Here is an 18,157-nt window from a genome sequence, read left to right on the forward strand (position 1 = left end):
CTTATGGGGGCTTATACTCCCTACACAATCAACCCATTGCACGCTGAAGCAAAAACCGTTAAGTTTGTTTTGCTCAAAGCTTGAGATCATCACCTTTCTTCGTTCAGACTTCAGAATTCAATCAAACTCTCTCAAAAGCTCTCTCAATCTCTTGAGACGGTGTCACACCATATCTTCCATTCATCACTTGTTAACCTTTTTTTCACTTCTATTTCCTTGTCTTAATGTTTTAGGGAGGCTAATCATATTACTAATCGGTTTGCCCTTCCAGGATACAGAGCAGAATTTTGCTTCTATTTGGGTGGAGTTGATTCCATCAGAAGTTATAGATATTTTGTATAAAATTTTATTTTATAATTATAATATAATATAATATATAATAATAAAAGCCGAAGAGCATCGAGTCTGCGACGCATTATACTAAAAAATATTCCTTACGTTCCGGTACCTTCTTCCCTCTTTATTCTCACCCCTACCACATATTTTTCTACGCCCTCTCTCCCTCTCTCCGTTTCTTCGTGTCCTCGCCCTAAACCCTCAAGAAAATTAGAGAAGAAAGCTTCGAGAAAGAGGAAAGAATTAACCCTAGATCTTGATGCAGAACCCATCGGAATCCGATCTCCATGTCCCGGCGCCGCCGCCACTGAAGACGCGGGCGTCTGCGGCAGCGGCGGTCCAGGCGATCCAGCCGAACTCGCCGAGGTATTTCTTCTCCTCGGCGGCGGCGGCGAGCCCCTCCGCCGCATCCCACCGCAGGATCGCGATCGCCGTCGACCTCAGCGATGAGAGCGCCTACGCAGTGAAGTGGGCTGTCCAGAACTACCTCCGCCCCGGCGACGCCGTCATCCTCCTCCACGTCCGCCCGACGTCCGTCCTCTATGGCGCCGATTGGGGCTCCATCGACCTCTCCGTATCCGCCGCCGCGTCGGCCGGAGGCGGCGACGACGCCGACCCCGGGGAGTCGCAGCAGAAGCTGGAGGACGACTTCGACGCCTTCACGGCGACAAAGGCGCAAGATCTCGCACAGCCACTCGTGGAAGCCCAGATCCCTTTCAAGATCCACATCGTCAAAGATCATGACATGAAGGAGAGGCTTTGCTTGGAGGTGGAACGGCTCGGGCTCAGCGCAGTTATCATGGGGAGCAGGGGGTTCGGGGCGTCGAGGAGGACCAGCAAGGGGAGACTTGGGAGCGTCAGCGATTACTGCGTCCACCATTGCATCTGCCCGGTTGTCGTCGTACGTTATCCGGATGAAGGGGCGGCGGCAGGGGTTGCTGATGGTGGAGAAAAGGGTGTGGTGTTGGAGAAGGCGGCGGAGCTGCATCCGGTGCCTGAGGAGGAGCAGGAGTATCATGACGCCTCCGATGACCATAATAGAGGTTTGATTTTTTTCCCCTTCTGTGAGATGCTTACCAGAGCTTATCTAGGATTGGCTAAAAACATGTGTTTGATCAAGAACTCCGCCGATTTCATTAGATTCTTTAGTAACCTTTTTAGTATTCTTTTGTTTAGAGCAGTTTCACTGTCCTTTTCTACTTGTTCTATTTTCTTATCCTTAGCTATCATGGTATTCTTCATTGTTATTGATTTTACTTTTATAAGGCTAAAATGGGAGTGGTTGCAAATTTTCCAATCTCTGCCAATTTTCCCATCTTTGCAAATTTTCCAATCCGGTTGAGAAAGGTCAGTTGACTTCAGTCTGGTTAGTTCAATTGGACCCACAAATGTTGTTAGCAAAAAGTCTTTTGATATTTTATCGATCATATAATCTAAAATTTCCATCTCTTTCCTTGAAAAATGTAAATCCTCTTGAAATTCTATATTGCAAATTAAATCTGCTCTCCTAGACTCTGTTTTGTATAGACTTGGGGAACATTTTGTTCAGAAACACTTACTCTTGAGTCATAAGTATGTATTCACCAGTTATGACCGAAACTCTTTTATTTGATTCATACTTGGGGTATATGTTATGAGATGAATTTGGACAAAGGTCCTTGTAAACTATTCTGTTAAACTAATATACTAGAGTGATACTAAAAAAGAGATTTTCCCTTTTGCACCAACCATACTGTTCGACATATTTGTTTGCAATATCCATCTAGCAACTCATGTCCACTTATATGTCAATGCATATACATCCTTGTATTCCAGAACACCATATATCCGTATAATTTCTTCTGATTTTTGAGTAAAAAGATTCCTTCCAGTTTTGTGTTTGAAGGGGGATATGATAGTATAACATGAAATTGTCCGACGACATTTCTGGTTTTCATTTAGATTGTCAAAGCTTATATGAGCAGAAGGGTCAGTACTTGGATTTGAAAACGGCATGCAGTTGATTCTTGTTATGATTCTCATGAAGTGTTTGGGATTTGTTCTCAACCTTCTGAAATTCTAAACTATTATATGGAAGTATAAGACATTTTCAGGTGGATTGGCATCCTTTTATGTAATATGATGCAAGAAGCATAGTTTATCAAAACATATGTCCCCTGATACTATTGAAGGAATATGAGTAGATTGGTATTTTATCTTTGTTGTCTTTCATCAAATGTAATGGTTACTAAGTTCTTTGCTATATCAGCCGCTGATGTCAATGTAGGCACTGGATAGACAGAGGAAGAATATGATGGCTGATCAGACCTCGGAATCATATTTAGATATGTGACTAGGTCTGTGCAATTCTGAGATTCAATAAGATAACCGATAGGATTAATGATCTGCAATTATTCCATTATTTGGCTCTTGAAATTTGCATTTGTTACATCTGGTGATCACAAAGTAAGTTTGCTTGAAACTTTTGTTGCTTTTGCAGATACTTGATCAGTCTCAATATGGTGTGGTCCTCCTAAACCAAGGTGAGGACCTACGGATTCACTTTTGGGAACCTGAACTTAATGTAATGTTCTTTCTATTCAATCATCTGTGTGTTTTTAGTCAGTAATCTTGCGTTATTTAAGCCAACGATGGCACGTGCTGTAAGAGGAGAAGAAAATAAAAACGAGATATTCACCTTTGTCGTCGTCGACCGCCGCTCGCCGTCGCCCGAGTGCGTCGGTGCCCTAGCCCGAGGGAGAGATGAGATCGAGAGAGAGATATATATATATAAGGTTATCGGTTAAAACTTAAGTTGCGGATCCGGATCCGGGTTTTAACCGATAACCTTATATCTCTCTCTCTTTCTCTCAATTTCATCTCTCCCTCGGGCTAGGGCACCGACGCACTCGGGCGACGGTGATCGGCGATAGCGATGGCGATGGCGACGACGACGGAGACGGAGATGGCGAGTGGCGGAACTATTAGGAAGGGTGCCGTGCGGCACCCCTCGTGCCATGTGCCAGTATGCCGCCGGCACGGCCATCCATGATTTAAGCACATCCAGCTAATTCCCTCTATTACCACTAGTAGCTGCTTGTAATTTCCTCTTTGTTTTGTTTTTGTTTTTAAAGAAACATGATTACTTGATCCAACAATCAATGTTTGAATGAGTTTTAAGACCAAAAAGAGCTGAAAAAAGCAGGTTGTTGACTGTTTCTTTTCCCATTAACTATATTGTTTTCTTATTCTGTCTATCATGGTATGATCCTGAGATACTACAGTTCAATTATTGCTAGTTTGACTGATTTCTTTTTTATTCTGCTGTAGAATTTGAAATTGCCGATGATCTACTGGAGGCAGGCTTTCTATTAGAGGGAGGACTACGACCTGATGCTACTGTTGTGTCTATCCTCTTTTTTCTTTTGTCAAGTTTATATCATAAACTGGATGATTTGAGGATTTGTGTAGATCATGTGTAGGTTTTACCGTTCACATTGTGAAATAGTTGTGCTCTGTAAACCATGGTCTTTCCGAGGTAGTGTCCTTGTGTGATGAATATTTGTGACTTTTATTGTTGAAACATATACTTCATCAGCTGGGGTACCTGTTATCAGATATTTTACTTATATGATTTCATGGTTTTGTATGAGCTTTATGGCTATTGTGTGGATTTATTTTGTCTATCTTCTTTAAACTTATTGGCGTGTAAGATCTCTTGCCTTCTGGATGTCAGCCACTACATGTGCAAGACAGGTAAATGAGATTCTCGTATGCTTCAATAAGAATATGAGCTCTGAATGGTTGTGGTATTCTTCTAGGCATAATGTGTTACTGATATCACCCCACTATTTCTTGATATAATCACGAGTAACTTGTAAAATTTATGATATATTAAACAAAAGGATTAATAATTTGAGAATCTTGGGCCACTGAATACTCTTTTGCAAGATCATCGTTCATTCCTCGCAGTAAAAGGCAAGCATTGCAGGTTGAATTTTCTCAAAATATTAATTCAGGAAACAATTGCTAATAAGAGTAACTTTGACCTGCTAAAATGATCATTCTTTTATGCAGTGAAGGTGCATTTACCAAATAGATTTATTTATTTACTTATTTATCTATTTGAATGATAAGCTGGATTCAGCTGTGCCTATCCCTTAGGCAGGGATGAGGCACTGACAACAATAAGGTTACATAACTAGGATGGGATGGAATTCGAAGGTCCCAACCTAACTAAGCTGCCTTGTTACCATCGCGTTTAACATGTGACAAACGATGATTTACAAAAGAGCTAAGTAAGACTCTACACTCAGTAACTACAACCCTTAGCCACCAAGGGCAGCTAACTCCCTGGAGTCAGTCTAGACCTCTACCCTATTGTATCCCACCACAGCCCGCAGCCCGCAGCCCAAGTTTAAGAGCTTTCCCTTCAGCTCATAACGCTGACTCTCCAACAGTCGGTTCGCAGGCCACTGCTAATAGAGCCCCATGAGAATCCCTTATTACTACCCTGACACCGCCTTGGTGCTCTGCGTAGAATAGGCTCCGTCTACATTCACCTTGACCCAGTCCTCAGCCGGGTGGACCCACGAGGCTTCGTCGTGCCTGGTTGGCCTGACCGTCGAATTAGATGGGCCGGCATAGTCCTTTGTTAGCTGCACTGCTTGGCGCACAATATTTACCAAATAGATTTTTTTTTGAGAAAAGTAGAGCTTGTATTGGCTTAAGAAAAGATTTGTCTCCTCCCCCTGGTGACTAGGAGTAGGAGTCTACAACCAACAAGTTACATAACTCTGGGAAAAGGGCCTTCTGGCCCAATTACAGATTTCATGGTTTTCCTTTTTCCCCGGTGGGTTGCCCAATCAACCACCTTGTTACAACTTCTATCAATATGGAATACCTGAACATTCCCTAATCCCTTAATCTGCTCGAGACTCTCATGGACAAGGTTTCCTCACCCTGGACAAGGTATCTTGCTTCTTATAATGCTATACTAAATAGATTTCAGCACAGATTGACAGCAAAGTTATTAGAAATAAAGGGAAGATCTCCTCAAAGTATTCATGGATGAAACTAACGCCACGACATTCAAGCATAATCATTTAAACATGATTACTATATATTTCGGTGATACTTTATTATGATAATAACTCAATTCCATACTTCAGCACTGAGCTGAAACCTACCTAGTTATTTATTATTCAGCTTTGGTTACAGCCCTTTGATATCTAACAGTAAACTAGACAGCTTTCCTCCTTTTTATTTTGCATTTGACAATCAACAGTCTCATAATTATCCTTCGCTGTGTCTAGAATTGTTCATTTCCAAGCCTAGCAATCTTCGGCTAATGTCAGGGAGGTGATTAGTTGGCTTGGAAGCCACGGGTGGTAGACGAGCATTTCGGCTCTTGGATTGCTTTGAGGAGCTTGTAGCACCAATTGTCAAACCGCGGTTAGATGATGAGGAAGCAGCTGCAGTGAGATGTTTCCTTCGCAAGAATTTAGCTTCTGATCTCTCGCCACGATCAAACTGATGAGAGGAAGAATTCCGTGGACGGTCTGAAACTTCTCTCGGTCCATTTGCTTTGATAGATTGCTTATTATAACGAACAAGATGTGGCAAAAGGCTTAACAGGTACTTTTTCAGTTGTTCATCTCCAACATTCTTCTGGGCAGGATTACCTTCAAGAATAATTACTTGCAAAGAAGCATAATTGGCAGCCAGTTGACCGAGACCTTTCGAAGTCGATATCTTGTTCGAGTGCAGGTCAAAAATGTGCAGTTTGAGAAGACGGTGGAGGCCTTCGATCTCACTGATCTTGTTGCCAGCCAAGTACAACTCCTTCAAAGATGAACAAGAAGCCAAACCTTCACAAGATAGAAACATTGCGTTAATGGAAGATAAAGGAAAAAAAATATCTCTAAAGATTTGCTTCTGTGTTTCTGTTCATACTTATTTGTTCCTTCAAGTGTCAGGTAAATGCAGAGATAATCACCATTAACCTTTATGTTCTATGATATAAAGTAAATAACAATGTGCGTGGGATAACTGCAAATCTTTTGCATGACAATATTGCCGTGATTCTTTTATTTCGTGTATATGATCCTTCATAGTTTAAAAAGCTACAATTACCATTCAGTCTGATGCCATATGTTTTGTACTCTGGCTCCTGAAAACTACTAGTCTACTACTCAGATATTTGAAAAGCATGGAAATCAATAGCAACTATAAGCACCATGAATCATAGAGAACTGCAAAACTGAGACTAAAGAAGAAAGTTTCACGATCAATGGCACAATTGATGCAGCTACTCAAGTGAAAACAAAAACATGCATGCTAATATCAGAATTTTGAATGTACTGTCTTCTAATATTCTGCTTCCACCCATTGTATGATCAAAATAAAGTTCCTGAAAAGGGTATATACTTCAGATAATTGATATGATTGATGATACTGTCGTAGCGAATAACTGCTAGCCATGACAAGCAATTACATGAATGTACATGAAAAATGTAATAGAAAATACAGTTTCAGCTCGACGACAAAGACAACAACAGAGAGAAAAAAAAGAAAAAGAAAACATAGGAAGTCATAAATTCTAATATCAATACCATGGCCGATTCTAGATATCCTGTTGTAACTCAAGTCCAGCACACGAAGACGTGTCAGATCTTTAAGGCCTTCAATGACTGAGATATTATTTTTAGACAGATTTAACTTGCGAAGACCTTTTGGAAGAGTTCCTGCAGTTATTCGGACTAGACAAAAAGTGAGAGAATAGTTACTAATTTAAACCATTAATTGTGATAACCACGTAAAGAAGAATAGCGGTATGAAAACTCTGTAAAAGTAGTAATGAACCAACAAATGATGCATACCTATAGAATTTCCTGATAAGCTTAACACCCTTAAACCAACAAATGCACCAAGAATTGGGATTGCAACCAAACCAAGATTTGATAACTGTGCTGATGAAGACGAAACATTCAAGTTTGAGATATAGTTGTAAGCTAGTTCCATGCCATGAATACTTCTGGAATCAAGCTTCATAGTGGAAGAACTGGCTAGTATTGACTGAGGTTCTCTCTTGGGAGCAGAACTGGAGCTTTCTCCCACTTCTTCCACAATTATACCATTTTGTATATCAATTTGGTTGATCCAATCATTTATCCTCTTGACATTAAATTCCTCAGGAGTCAGTTCATCACAAAATTGGAAAAGAGATTCCCGCTGAAGAAGGTTTTGATCAAATTCCACACCACCACTTTCAGGTTCTCTCAAGTCAACTGCTTGACAGACATAGGGCGAAACATATTCATCAACTAACTGATTCTGGCATTCAGAATTTTCAATCCAGCATGTGTCATCTCTCTCCTGATCTGTCACTCTATTAAACCCAGTACTGGTACTAGAATGCTGGTACTCTTCTCCTGAATCCAAACAGCATGGTGAATGCTTTCCATCAATCGACTGATTCTCACACCTAGACTCATTCCAGTGTTTACCATCTTGATCTTCATCTCCAACTTCATTATGCCCACTACTTCTGCTGGATCTTATGGGTTCTTCTTCGGGGTCTGCATGACCCGGTAGTAAACCTTTTACATTGAAATCAAATACTTGAGGAACACTATGAGAATATGATGCAGCTACGTGTGAGAGTTCTCCTTCACAATCTAAAAAATCAACCTTGCCTCCAGGCATAGAGAACGAATTCTCAAAGGATCTGGAATGAGGCCTTGGATCTTCAATTGAATCAGCACTATACATTCTCAGGTTCATAGATTGTGATCTTGCAATCGTAGGTTCGACATTTGACGAGAGATTTTCGGAGTTAAAAACAAGGTTAGCGAACAGCTGATCATCACTATCATGTCCTTCACCAGAGTGTCTGAAACTCCCAACAGGATTGGCATTTCCTTGATACTGACAGTAGGAATTGATTAGGGGGTCCTTCTGGTCATATAATTCACCTGAGCTAGTGATTTTTAAGGGACCTTCAACTCCATTAATGTCCATGTGGTGCAAATAATGTAACGAAAATCCTTGATCTAACTCATCATCCTTAGTAACATCATCAGAAGTGAAACCTCTCTCATTTGAAAGCATATTCCCCAGAGAGTGGCTTTTCTTAAGATTTGCCATCTGGAGAAACATTTTACTATCATCAAGACGAAAATTACTATTTAAATCTTCTGATTTCCAACAATCTTGATGAGAAGATGGACTTGCATTCTGCTGAACACTAAGAGCTGAGTGGTTATTTTGGTGTGTCTTTGGATTGGAACTTGCAGATCCTATAGAGGACTCCATTACTTGATCTCTAGAAGTTACTTGTGGAACAAACTGCAAAGCTCCACCTGAGTGTTGAATAACCTTCTGAAAGGACAGGAATCCTTTTTTCAGCTATAAGATTCAGAATCACAAATTATTAAGAGATGAAAAAAACAATCAACAATCTATAGTAAACCGAGTTTTCTAACCTTCGATTTGTGGTGACGAGTAGACGGGGAAAAGCAAGAAAACTTAACCATTACACTCGAATAGGGGAGCAAGATTCAACTGCTTGTGAAGTGCAACGTCGAGAAGCTTTACTTTGGGCTTTTATCAGCACACAATACGTAATTCTGCAAAGATATAGAAGAATGGATGTGTAGAACTACTGTACCATGAGAATCGAAATCTTAGCCACAGTGGACCTCAGCCATAATCAAGAAAAAGGCCCTCCAAGCCATCGCACAATCTCCAAACGTAGCAGGAATTTAGTCCACAGCCCAAGAATAATCTGGCCGCTCGATCACCATGACCCCACACCCACTTAGAGGTGCGAGATGTATATGACCTTCGTATGGCGGCCAGAGTGAAAGAAAGCTTCTATAAACTAGATAGATCCGACTTCAGATGCATAGATCAGATGGAATCCTGCAAAAAATTTCAGAGTCAAAGGATCACAATCAGGTAGAACTATGAAAACTGTTATATTAAGATAGATTATATCATCAAGCATTCTGAAATATAGTTCTCAGAGAAGAACAACAACCTAAAGTTTGCACAAGACTTAAAGTACAATTAGCAAGATCGAATATTCGATCCACCAAATGTTACAATCTTCATTCCGAGGGTCTCTCTTGACACATTTGTCTTGGATTGCTAGAGGTTTGGCTTTATGATGGCAAATAATCCTAATATCATCCCTGACCATCACTTTTTTCCATGACTTTATTAGAGTACTTTTACTGTCAATTTACAATCTCGGGCATGCAATATTGGTATGCATGGTTAATAGTGTAGACATTGCAATTCCCAAGACAAGGAATATCTAAAAAATCTTTGTAACGAAATAATCTTAGCACACGTTCAAGGTCCCTGTCTCGATAAGCAATTTCGCACCAAACAAGAACAAAAAGAACAACAGAAAGAAAGAATCTTTACCCATCTCTGCAATAAGCAGAGGAACCCATCAAGAACCCAGTAGATGAAACTATCAACAGAAATCAATAGTTAAAAAATAAAAAATAAAATCTAAATTTTGACAGAGCCGATCAGTTTTACATCAAAAAGAAAACGACCAAGATCGAAAAAAGAGTTCTTTTCCCTATTCTAGTCAAGAAAGTAGAAACTTATCAAGTACCCAATGGAGTTCAGGCCTTTAGTAGACAATCGACCACCAAAACTCCATTAGAACCAATAAATGAAGAAGAAAGAACAGGGCGGCGAAGAGACGAACCTGCTCTCCGTTGCACGGAGATATGCCGACGTTGAATAGATTGAAGAATGGAAGAGCTCTTTGATCGACCGTTTGAACCTTCGAATGAAAGACGAAGAGGGGATGGGTATATATAATGTGGGGGAGGCTTGGTGTGCGATTTGAACATGCATGAACGAGCAACTTCCAACTCTAAAATATCTCTAAATACACCCTATAATTTATTATTATTATTATTATTCACACCCTACTAAACAAATTATTTATAATTTAACTTTTATATTTTATTTTTATTACTCTAAGAAATAGAGAATATTTTGTTGCTCTTGAAAATAAAATAAAAAAATTAAAAATATCTAAAATAATCCTTACTTTATTTTAAAATCTGATTCCTCTTCTATTTTATAAAAAAAAAAATACTCAAGGTATTAACATCATTTTATATCTATAGTTAATTTAACTAGAGACATTATACTTTGCAAGCAAAATATTTATATAGTAGAGCGTGAACGGTAATAAGAACAAAATATATGATATTTTTAATATATTTTTCAAAGATATATTTTACTCAATTCCGCTGTTGTTTGGAGTAATTAAGTTGCAATATCTTGCTTGATTCGAATGAATTTGATCGATTCGGTAATTATAATTAAATCATATATTTATTTGATTGTTATGAATTTTTAGGCAATAAGACTCATTGTGTAGATTTTAACATATATCAGACCAAGTAAATCGTCTATATGCTGACGCATCAAAGCACATAATCAATCATATTGTACACGTTAACTACGTCGGATATTTAACATTCTTGATGTGTTAGTGTGTGTCAGATAGTCTGTTCGCACTGACCCCATAATGGAGGACAGGAGTAGACTACATCAAATCCGCGCTCTATGTGAGAATAATCTTGCTTTATGGCTTTTCATATTTTCAGTTACTTTAAATTGAAGTTCATACATAAATGACTTTTAATCATGTTGTGGAGATAAATGGCAACTCCTTATACATGGTAGATCTCCAAGATCAGCTGCAAAGATAAGCCACTCCAATTCTAAAAGAACATAAAATAAACTTTATCTTCTTTTAGAAAATAAACTTTATTTATAATGGGCATTAAAAAATGTTCTGTCCTATGATGCCTTAGAGGTGTGCACACGAGAATAGTATAAAATCTTGGGCATGCCTTAGAAAGAATGCCCTTCTATGTGCACCACAAGGGTCTTGTTGTAAGCCAATCTTTAGGGAATCAAATTGGAGTACTTTTTCTCCTTTTCAGAGTAGCACTTTGGGCCAATCTTTTTAGATTGTGAAAATTAAAGTGATGAAGAATGGCTCCCAATGCCAAGATAATTAAACCAATTACAGTTCATGAAGGTCTTCAATTAAGTTATAACATTGGCCAAATAAAGAATGGGGATTTTTTGTTGTCTTATGAAACCATCTATTTTGAATTATTTGATCTCTTTCTTCTCTCTGTGGCAAGATATGGTTGGGTATTTGGAAATTAACAAGTGGAAAGCAGGCAGAGCACTTAATAGTGCACACTACACACTCACCAAGTTTCACTGGTTAGAAGTCTTAGTTAGCAGAAAAAACATAATTAGGTAATGAGTTTTGATACTATATTTCACCTTGTATAGGGATTACTTGGCAAAATCTTAAAACTCAATCCAATTTAATAGTTTAAAAAATTTGGTAAAAAGACTTAATTATGTTCACATAAGTATTTTGTTTTGAAGATAGTAGAAGTCATTTTATAATGAAAAATATTATTGCTAATGAAATATCATTATTGTTGGATAAAAAATTTAACGGTTGTAATTTAATTTAGAGCACACGAGGATTAAAGGCTTAAATTTAAAATACACGCAATACTCAATACTTCTCCTTCGAATATCGAAATACTCACTCTTCGCAAGCCAGGGCGATCCCAATTACGGCTGCTCAGGCGAGCCCCATTGTGAGCCGGATAGTCTAATTCAACCCCGAATAGTCGAGCTTTTAATCCTCCTGAACATCCAAACGTACCTAAAATTTAGTTCAATGGGAGCTTTATCATGAAAGAGAAGCTCGGTTCTCCTAGGGAAGAGAAGGGGATTGGGAGGAGATTATTGCATGATGCCTCTCTTCTGCCTATCCTCCAATGGAAGAGAAAGGAAAATAACATACAAGACTGCTGTTTTTCACATAAGGTGATTCCCGTAACCCTTGTCCTCTTCTTTGTCACATTAGAAGCAGAACCCATGTTTACAATTAATAATAGTTGTGAAAGTTGAGATCTTTTTGATTTCCCACTTGCTTTATCATAGGATTATGTATTCATTTACTTTGGTTGGTAATAATTGATAATATTTTCTATATTTTTTTTCATATCCTTACCAAAAGGAATCACGTTCACACCTAGTGGAGCTTGGAGTCCACTAAAAATAAAAAGAATTCATTAACATCTTTAGGTTGTTCATTAGGCATTTCTTCTTTGTTCCTTCTCTCACTCAAAGATTAAGTTTATAATCAATGAACACAAGTGAACTAGTACTATCTACCATCTTGTGCACTGATTGTGACAACGTTCATAGAGCAGTTTCCATCTATGTCTCCAGTGGCATCAGCTTCGGCTGTGATACTAACTGTGTAGAATGCCGGCTGCTTAGGATCAGATAAGGCTATGTTTTCGCTACTGAGCATTGCAATGACCTCTGACATGGTGGGCCGATCCACAGCGTTCTCTTGGACACACATAAGTGCCACATGAATGCACCTCACCATCTCATTCCTTGGGCATCCTTCACCTAATGATTGATCCATAAGCTCAAACCATCTGCCTTCTTTCCATAATTCCCATCCCTAGCAAGTTCCATTTCATTGGTTAGCTTCTCTAACATTCTCTTGAACAAGATGAAGCAATGCCACTAGATCAGTTACTTACATAACTGAGGAGGTTAAGAGAGTTCCCATGTTGATGGAATCTTGCATTCTTTGTTCCACTTAAGATCTCCAGAAGCAAGACCCCGAAACTAAAAACATCAGACTTAATTGAGAAAAGGCCTTCCATGGCGTATTCAGGAGATATATAACCGCTGAAAGATAGAGATAGACGAAATAAGTCTTATCAACACAAAATCTAACAGTTTCATGATGTGCATATAGAAGTGGATGTACTTACTATGTTCCAACAACCCTATTTGTGTTTGCTTGAGTCTCATTTGCACGAAATATTCTTGCCATGCCAAAATCAGATATCTTTGGATTCATATCGTCATCCAAGAGAATGTTGCTAGCTTTTAGGTCCCGGTGAATAATTTTGAGTCTAGAGTGCTTGTGAAGATAAAGAAGACCTTGAGCTATCCCTTCAATGATATGGAAACGTGTCCCCCAGTCTAACAGGGCTCTTCTTGTTTGATCTGGGGACCATCATGTATACATAACTCAAGACACTAGCTGAAAAATTATAAGTACTAAAATAAGTTGAGGTAGGAAGTGTTCGAGGAAATAAACCAAATAGAAAGAAATCCAAGCTTTTGTTTGCCATGTATTCATAGACCAGTAACTTTTCTTCGCCCTGGATGCAGCAACCCAAGAGCCTAACTAAGTTTCTGTGTTGAAGCTTTGCTATTAGTAGAATTTCATTCTTGAACTCTACTAGACCTTGTCCTGAATGTGCAGCAAGTCTTTTAACTGCAATGTTTTTTCCCTCTGGAATTTGACCCTGAAATAATTTATGGAAAGCACTAATGACATAATCTGACATTCTAGCTGAAAAACGTGCATGTATTCACTTTTCTTTTCTTTAGCATTTTTGGAAAAGATTATATTGACAGAATTTCAAATTGCTTCAAGGGGTTTATGTGCCATGTAACATCAACTCTATCACAGGCTCCAGAAAAAGCAAGCCTGTAAAATTTCTGATAATGGTGGAAGTGTTGCCAGCACTTGCATAGTAATATTGTTCCTAATTAGATCATGTTATATTTTATGCTCTTCACTACCTTAAGTATCATAGTTATCAAGTTAGCTTTAATAACTGAAGAAATTGCCAAATTTCTTACAACTGAAATATAATAGCTTGAAAAATGTTAATAAGCTTCCACCACCATCTGCTAAAGAGGGCAATATTAGCATTTCTTAGTCTCCTTACCCCTAAGCCACCTTGATACTTTGACTTACAAATTGTCTCCCAATTAACCAAACAATTAAAATCTTTGCAACAATTAGAACCCTTCCAAAGGAAAAAGAACTACCTAATGTTTCACTGAAGAAATGAAGAGAGTTTTCCTTCAAGCTGAGAAAAGTGATAGTGGCAAGAATATCACCTGAGCAGAAAAAAACAGATGTAACTGCTTGTCAGTATTAATTATTTGGCTTCAATTTTTTTCCCAGTGTTTAGTTAGATCTGTTTCTTTCTTCAAATGTGATATTTCATTATATTGGTGATGAATTTTGGTGCGGTTCTGGATAGATAGATGGGTGAATGGCTAGGCTCCTTGTTCCCTGTGCCCCCAAGATGTTTGAGTTCTCCTCTTACAAAACAACTCGGTCTCTGCTGCTCTTTTTCAAGCTCTAGTCTTGGCCTAAAAAAATCCCGCCTATTATTAGGGAGGAAATCCAGAGTCTCTATAAGTTACATTGGCATTTTATAGCTTCTCATTCCAGTGATTTAATTTATTGGAGATTCTCTGCTAATGGGTTATTTTCCACTAAAACTTGCCAGTATTCAAGCAACTTTTGCTAAGTCTCTATGAATGGTTTTGCCCCGTCGAAAGTTAGAATCTTTCTTTGGCTCTCTATGAGGAACAAATTACATATGTGGGATTCTCTTCTTCGTAAAGGTGTGCAAGTCCTTGCTAGTTGCTGTCCTTTTGAATATGCAGTAGAATCTTGTCAGCATATCTTTATTGATTGCAGTTACATCAGCTGGTTTCAATTTCTGCCCACCCTCAATGATAGATTATTGGGAATACTGGAAGAAATCACATGTTTTTTTTCCCATATTAGGCTAGGCTGGGATTCGTTTATTTCCTTATTTTGGTGGTTAATATGGAAGAATGGAAGAATAGAATTTTCCTTTGGGAGGGCAATACGCCTACGGGATTCTGCATCTCCCTGAACCAAATCTGGATGAAGTGGAGCCTTCTTTATCCTTCTAAGGCTAAATCTGATTTGTCTTCTTTTAATTCCCTTTTGCATCTTTAGTTTTTGCCTTGTACCTTTTTAATTCATTATCTTACTTGTATTAATTGGGTTATCCCCCAACTTCTCTCAAGAAAATAAAATATTAGGTAGTGCTTTAGTGGTTATTTTCACATTGGGAGCATAGAAGAGTTCAATCAATAAGAAACCATGAATTTGTTCAGAAGAGATGATACCTTGTACACAGGTCCAAAACCACCCTCTCCAAGTTTGTTTTCAGTAGAGAAGTTGTTTGTAGCTTCTGCTATTTGAGAGAACTCAAAGACCGAGAACTGTGAGTCCCTCTGCTCACTCCACCAAAGATCATTTGCTTCAGTTGTACCCAAAGCAAGTAGGGATAGGTTATGAGATAATATCTTTGTTCCTGAGTGAGAAACGAAACCATCCCATGTCACATATGCCATTGTAAGGAGGACTAGAGTCATGCTTGTAAAGGAAATATTGCATGAACTGTTGATGTTTGCTCCACTTACCTTTGTGTCTCTGTCTTCTGATCCATAGATTACATAGGATGGAGCAGAAAATGAGAACTGTGAGAGATACAGGTATTGCAATGATGAGGAGCTTCCTCTTGCCCCCTGCACATGAAAGCAGTTGTTCAATTAGATCGCTTTCACCTCAAATTTCAATTAATGGTCAAGAGAAGAAATAACTCCGACAAATTTATCTCAAAGATTATGCGACATAGTTTAAACATTTCTGTAAATGGATGATTATTTCCTGTCTTAAATATGCAATAATGTCTGATTTGAACCAAGTAGTTAAACCAAAGCTACTAACAGCTATTAACTTGGCATTTTCATTATTGTATATATATATATATATATATATATATATATATATTTCACCTCTAGATTGAGTAGATTCTAACTCTGATGCAGCAAGGCGAAGATAAATTGTTTCCGTTTTGCCTGTGGAATCGTTGTCAAATTGTTGCAAATCTACAAGATCTCCATCCCACAAGTAGCATTTTTCCAAGAAAGCGTATGCAGTACAACTGCAGTTATGCAAGCATGCCAATTTACATTCTTCAGCTCCCTCAGCATTCAAGAATCGCATTGGACTCGCAAGGAACTTCATATTGGCCATCTCAAGAAACCCATCATCCACTCCTCCACTCTCGCATTGCAGGCTAGTGGTTCTTTGGCATCCATCTCCGGTGTATCCGTTGCCCCAATCTGTTGGCGATGCTGGTTCAAAGCCTTTTGCACATTGACAGGAGGGCAGATTGAGTTCATTGCAGACACCAAATGCTCCACAGACATTGTATACATCACAAGAGAACTTTGGCTGTTGCCAAAACATGACCCAATCTTCGTCATTCTCTATCCATGTCAGCTGCCTAATTCGCCCTGAAATATCCATAAGAAATCTTGAGAGTATGCTGCTGTTTCTGACTGAGTAAGTATAGTACGTCCCGTCGCTGGAAGAAACAAATTGGAAACTGAAAAATTCTTTAGTTAGTTCTGGAGTCAGGCTAAAAATTTGACCATCCCAAAGCCCGCTAGTCCAGTAGACGCTCACTTTCTGCCAGATGAACAGCTGCGCCGTGCCGTTCGGATCACCACCAAAAGAGAAGTCTCCAGAAGAAGGATCGTCATCGTCTCTCCATGAAGTTAACAACCGATTTTGCCGGCCCAGGAGGCCAAGCTTCATGCCGGGGAGCCACGTATTGGTTGGGTAGTCGAAACTCTGCCACAAGACTTGTCTTGAGTCATTGACACTTCTGAGCACAAGATTGCCGGAATCCAATAGAATGGCCTCCAAGCCTTGTGCTCCGGAGACAGAAGCAATTATGAATGAGCTCCCTCTACTATCTACAACTATTAGATCACCCTCACCGTCGAACATAAGAGTCCCAGATTTATCTATGAATGGGTTGTTTCTGTTGGCCACCCAGACCACTGTTTGGTTCCCAAGTCCATGGTACCATATCCCAACATAGCGGTTGCTCGACGCCCCGGGGCTAAAGAAGCCTAGCTCAAAGGTATTGTTAGCCGAGATCAGGGTCTGGTTCTTCCCGTCCGAAATCGATTCATTTTGTGACAGGGTGTCTGATGTTGTACTCAAGCAAGTACTTGTCAAAATGGATAGAATCGCTAGAGGAAATAGCATACAACTCCTGTTGCAATGGTAGCTTCTTCCGCACACCATGACCTGATTGAAAAGCACTTGATGTATTACAAACACACGCAGTACCTAAACTAAATATCTGAAGAACTTCATGTGGAACAGAGGAAACAGGAAGGAGAAAGTATAAGATGCATACCAATCTGCGGTCGGGAAAGAGCATAATTAATTTCTGAAATCCAACAATGGAAGATTAGACTTTGTCTCATTTTCTTGGTCAATCAACGGGAGCGTAAAAGTCTACCACCAATGCGGAATTCTTTCCACCATATGTCTGACTGTTTGCCTGGTGTTGTGACTTGTGAGGGGGGAAGGTTCTAAGAAAATATTGCAATTGCATACTTGGCAAACTTTTGATAGTAACTACAGAAATTTACAGTTAACACCCTGTTTTTTACACTGTCCACTTTTAATATTTGCTTATTAAGTACTCTGTTTTATCGAATATGTGCCAAAAAAAAATACTTCGGATAATAATAACACTATTTGAACAGATTTAAATATTCCGTCAATTACAAGCCACTATTTTTTAAAATATTAAAAAAAAAGCTTATTTTTTTCTTCCTTCTTATAAGGCACTGTGAGTTTTATGGTCTTCTCCATCCTAAAATCTCAAAGCAAGAGGGAACGGATCTAAATCTGACTAAAAATTAAAGTGAGTTAGTTCCCTCCGTCTCTTAGCTTGGGTAAGATATTTTTATTTTAGTTCGGGTATTTTGGGTTAAGTAAGGTATTTTAGTAATATTTTAAGTATAGTTAAGTTAATTAAAGAGTTTAGTTAAGTTTAATTAATAAAATTAACATAAGAGTATT

General features: G+C 38.8%; 3 protein-coding genes across 8 annotated transcripts; 1 reads left to right on the top strand and 2 right to left on the bottom strand.

The window, feature by feature from the left end:
- Nucleotides 1-403: 403 nt before the first annotated feature.
- Nucleotides 404-3,964, top strand: LOC140796152 (universal stress protein PHOS32-like). 3 transcript variants are annotated; one of them, XR_012110411.1, is made up of 4 exons: nt 404-1,379; nt 2,585-2,672; nt 2,816-2,858; nt 3,646-3,964. XR_012110411.1 is itself a non-coding variant. In XM_073149045.1 (3 exons), the coding sequence occupies exons 1-2, from the start codon at nt 596-598 to the stop codon at nt 2,821-2,823; spliced, it is 792 nt and encodes a 263-aa protein (XP_073005146.1). In that variant the 5' UTR covers nt 404-595; the 3' UTR covers nt 2,824-2,858; nt 3,646-3,964. The 3 variants fall into 3 exon arrangements, 1 of the variants encoding a protein (XP_073005146.1); XR_012110412.1 differs by having other exon boundaries at nt 413-1,379; nt 2,603-2,672; XM_073149045.1 differs by lacking the exon at nt 2,585-2,672.
- A 1,441-nt stretch (nt 3,965-5,405) lies between these two features.
- LOC140796058 (uncharacterized) lies at nt 5,406-10,166 on the bottom strand. Of its 3 annotated transcripts, none has more exons than XM_073148904.1 (5): nt 10,046-10,166; nt 8,802-9,240; nt 7,197-8,697; nt 6,930-7,076; nt 5,406-6,185 (listed from the first exon to the last, which is right to left on the bottom strand). In XM_073148904.1, the coding sequence occupies exons 2-5, from the start codon at nt 8,850-8,852 to the stop codon at nt 5,611-5,613; spliced, it is 2,274 nt and encodes a 757-aa protein (XP_073005005.1). In that variant the 5' UTR covers nt 8,853-9,240; nt 10,046-10,166; the 3' UTR covers nt 5,406-5,610. The 3 variants fall into 3 exon arrangements, with proteins under 3 accessions (XP_073005005.1, XP_073005004.1, XP_073005003.1); XM_073148903.1 differs by having other exon boundaries at nt 6,930-7,061; nt 7,197-8,724; XM_073148902.1 differs by having other exon boundaries at nt 7,197-8,724.
- Nucleotides 10,167-12,402: 2,236 nt separating this feature from the next.
- Nucleotides 12,403-17,627, bottom strand: LOC140796301 (G-type lectin S-receptor-like serine/threonine-protein kinase At1g11330). 2 transcript variants are annotated; one of them, XM_073149273.1, is made up of 8 exons: nt 17,484-17,627; nt 16,063-17,371; nt 15,688-15,792; nt 15,391-15,578; nt 13,523-13,733; nt 13,191-13,428; nt 12,954-13,104; nt 12,403-12,871 (listed from the first exon to the last, which is right to left on the bottom strand). In XM_073149273.1, the coding sequence occupies exons 1-8, from the start codon at nt 17,505-17,507 to the stop codon at nt 12,563-12,565; spliced, it is 2,535 nt and encodes an 844-aa protein (XP_073005374.1). In that variant the 5' UTR covers nt 17,508-17,627; the 3' UTR covers nt 12,403-12,562. The 2 variants fall into 2 exon arrangements, with proteins under 2 accessions (XP_073005374.1, XP_073005375.1); XM_073149274.1 differs by lacking the exon at nt 17,484-17,627 and having other exon boundaries at nt 16,063-16,658; nt 16,739-16,963.
- Nucleotides 17,628-18,157: the final 530 nt, after the last annotated feature.

This window comes from Typha latifolia, chromosome 10, assembly GCF_019914945.1.
Source record: "Typha latifolia isolate L0001 chromosome 10, TyphaL0001v2, whole genome shotgun sequence".
Lineage (NCBI taxonomy): Eukaryota > Viridiplantae > Streptophyta > Magnoliopsida > Poales > Typhaceae > Typha > Typha latifolia.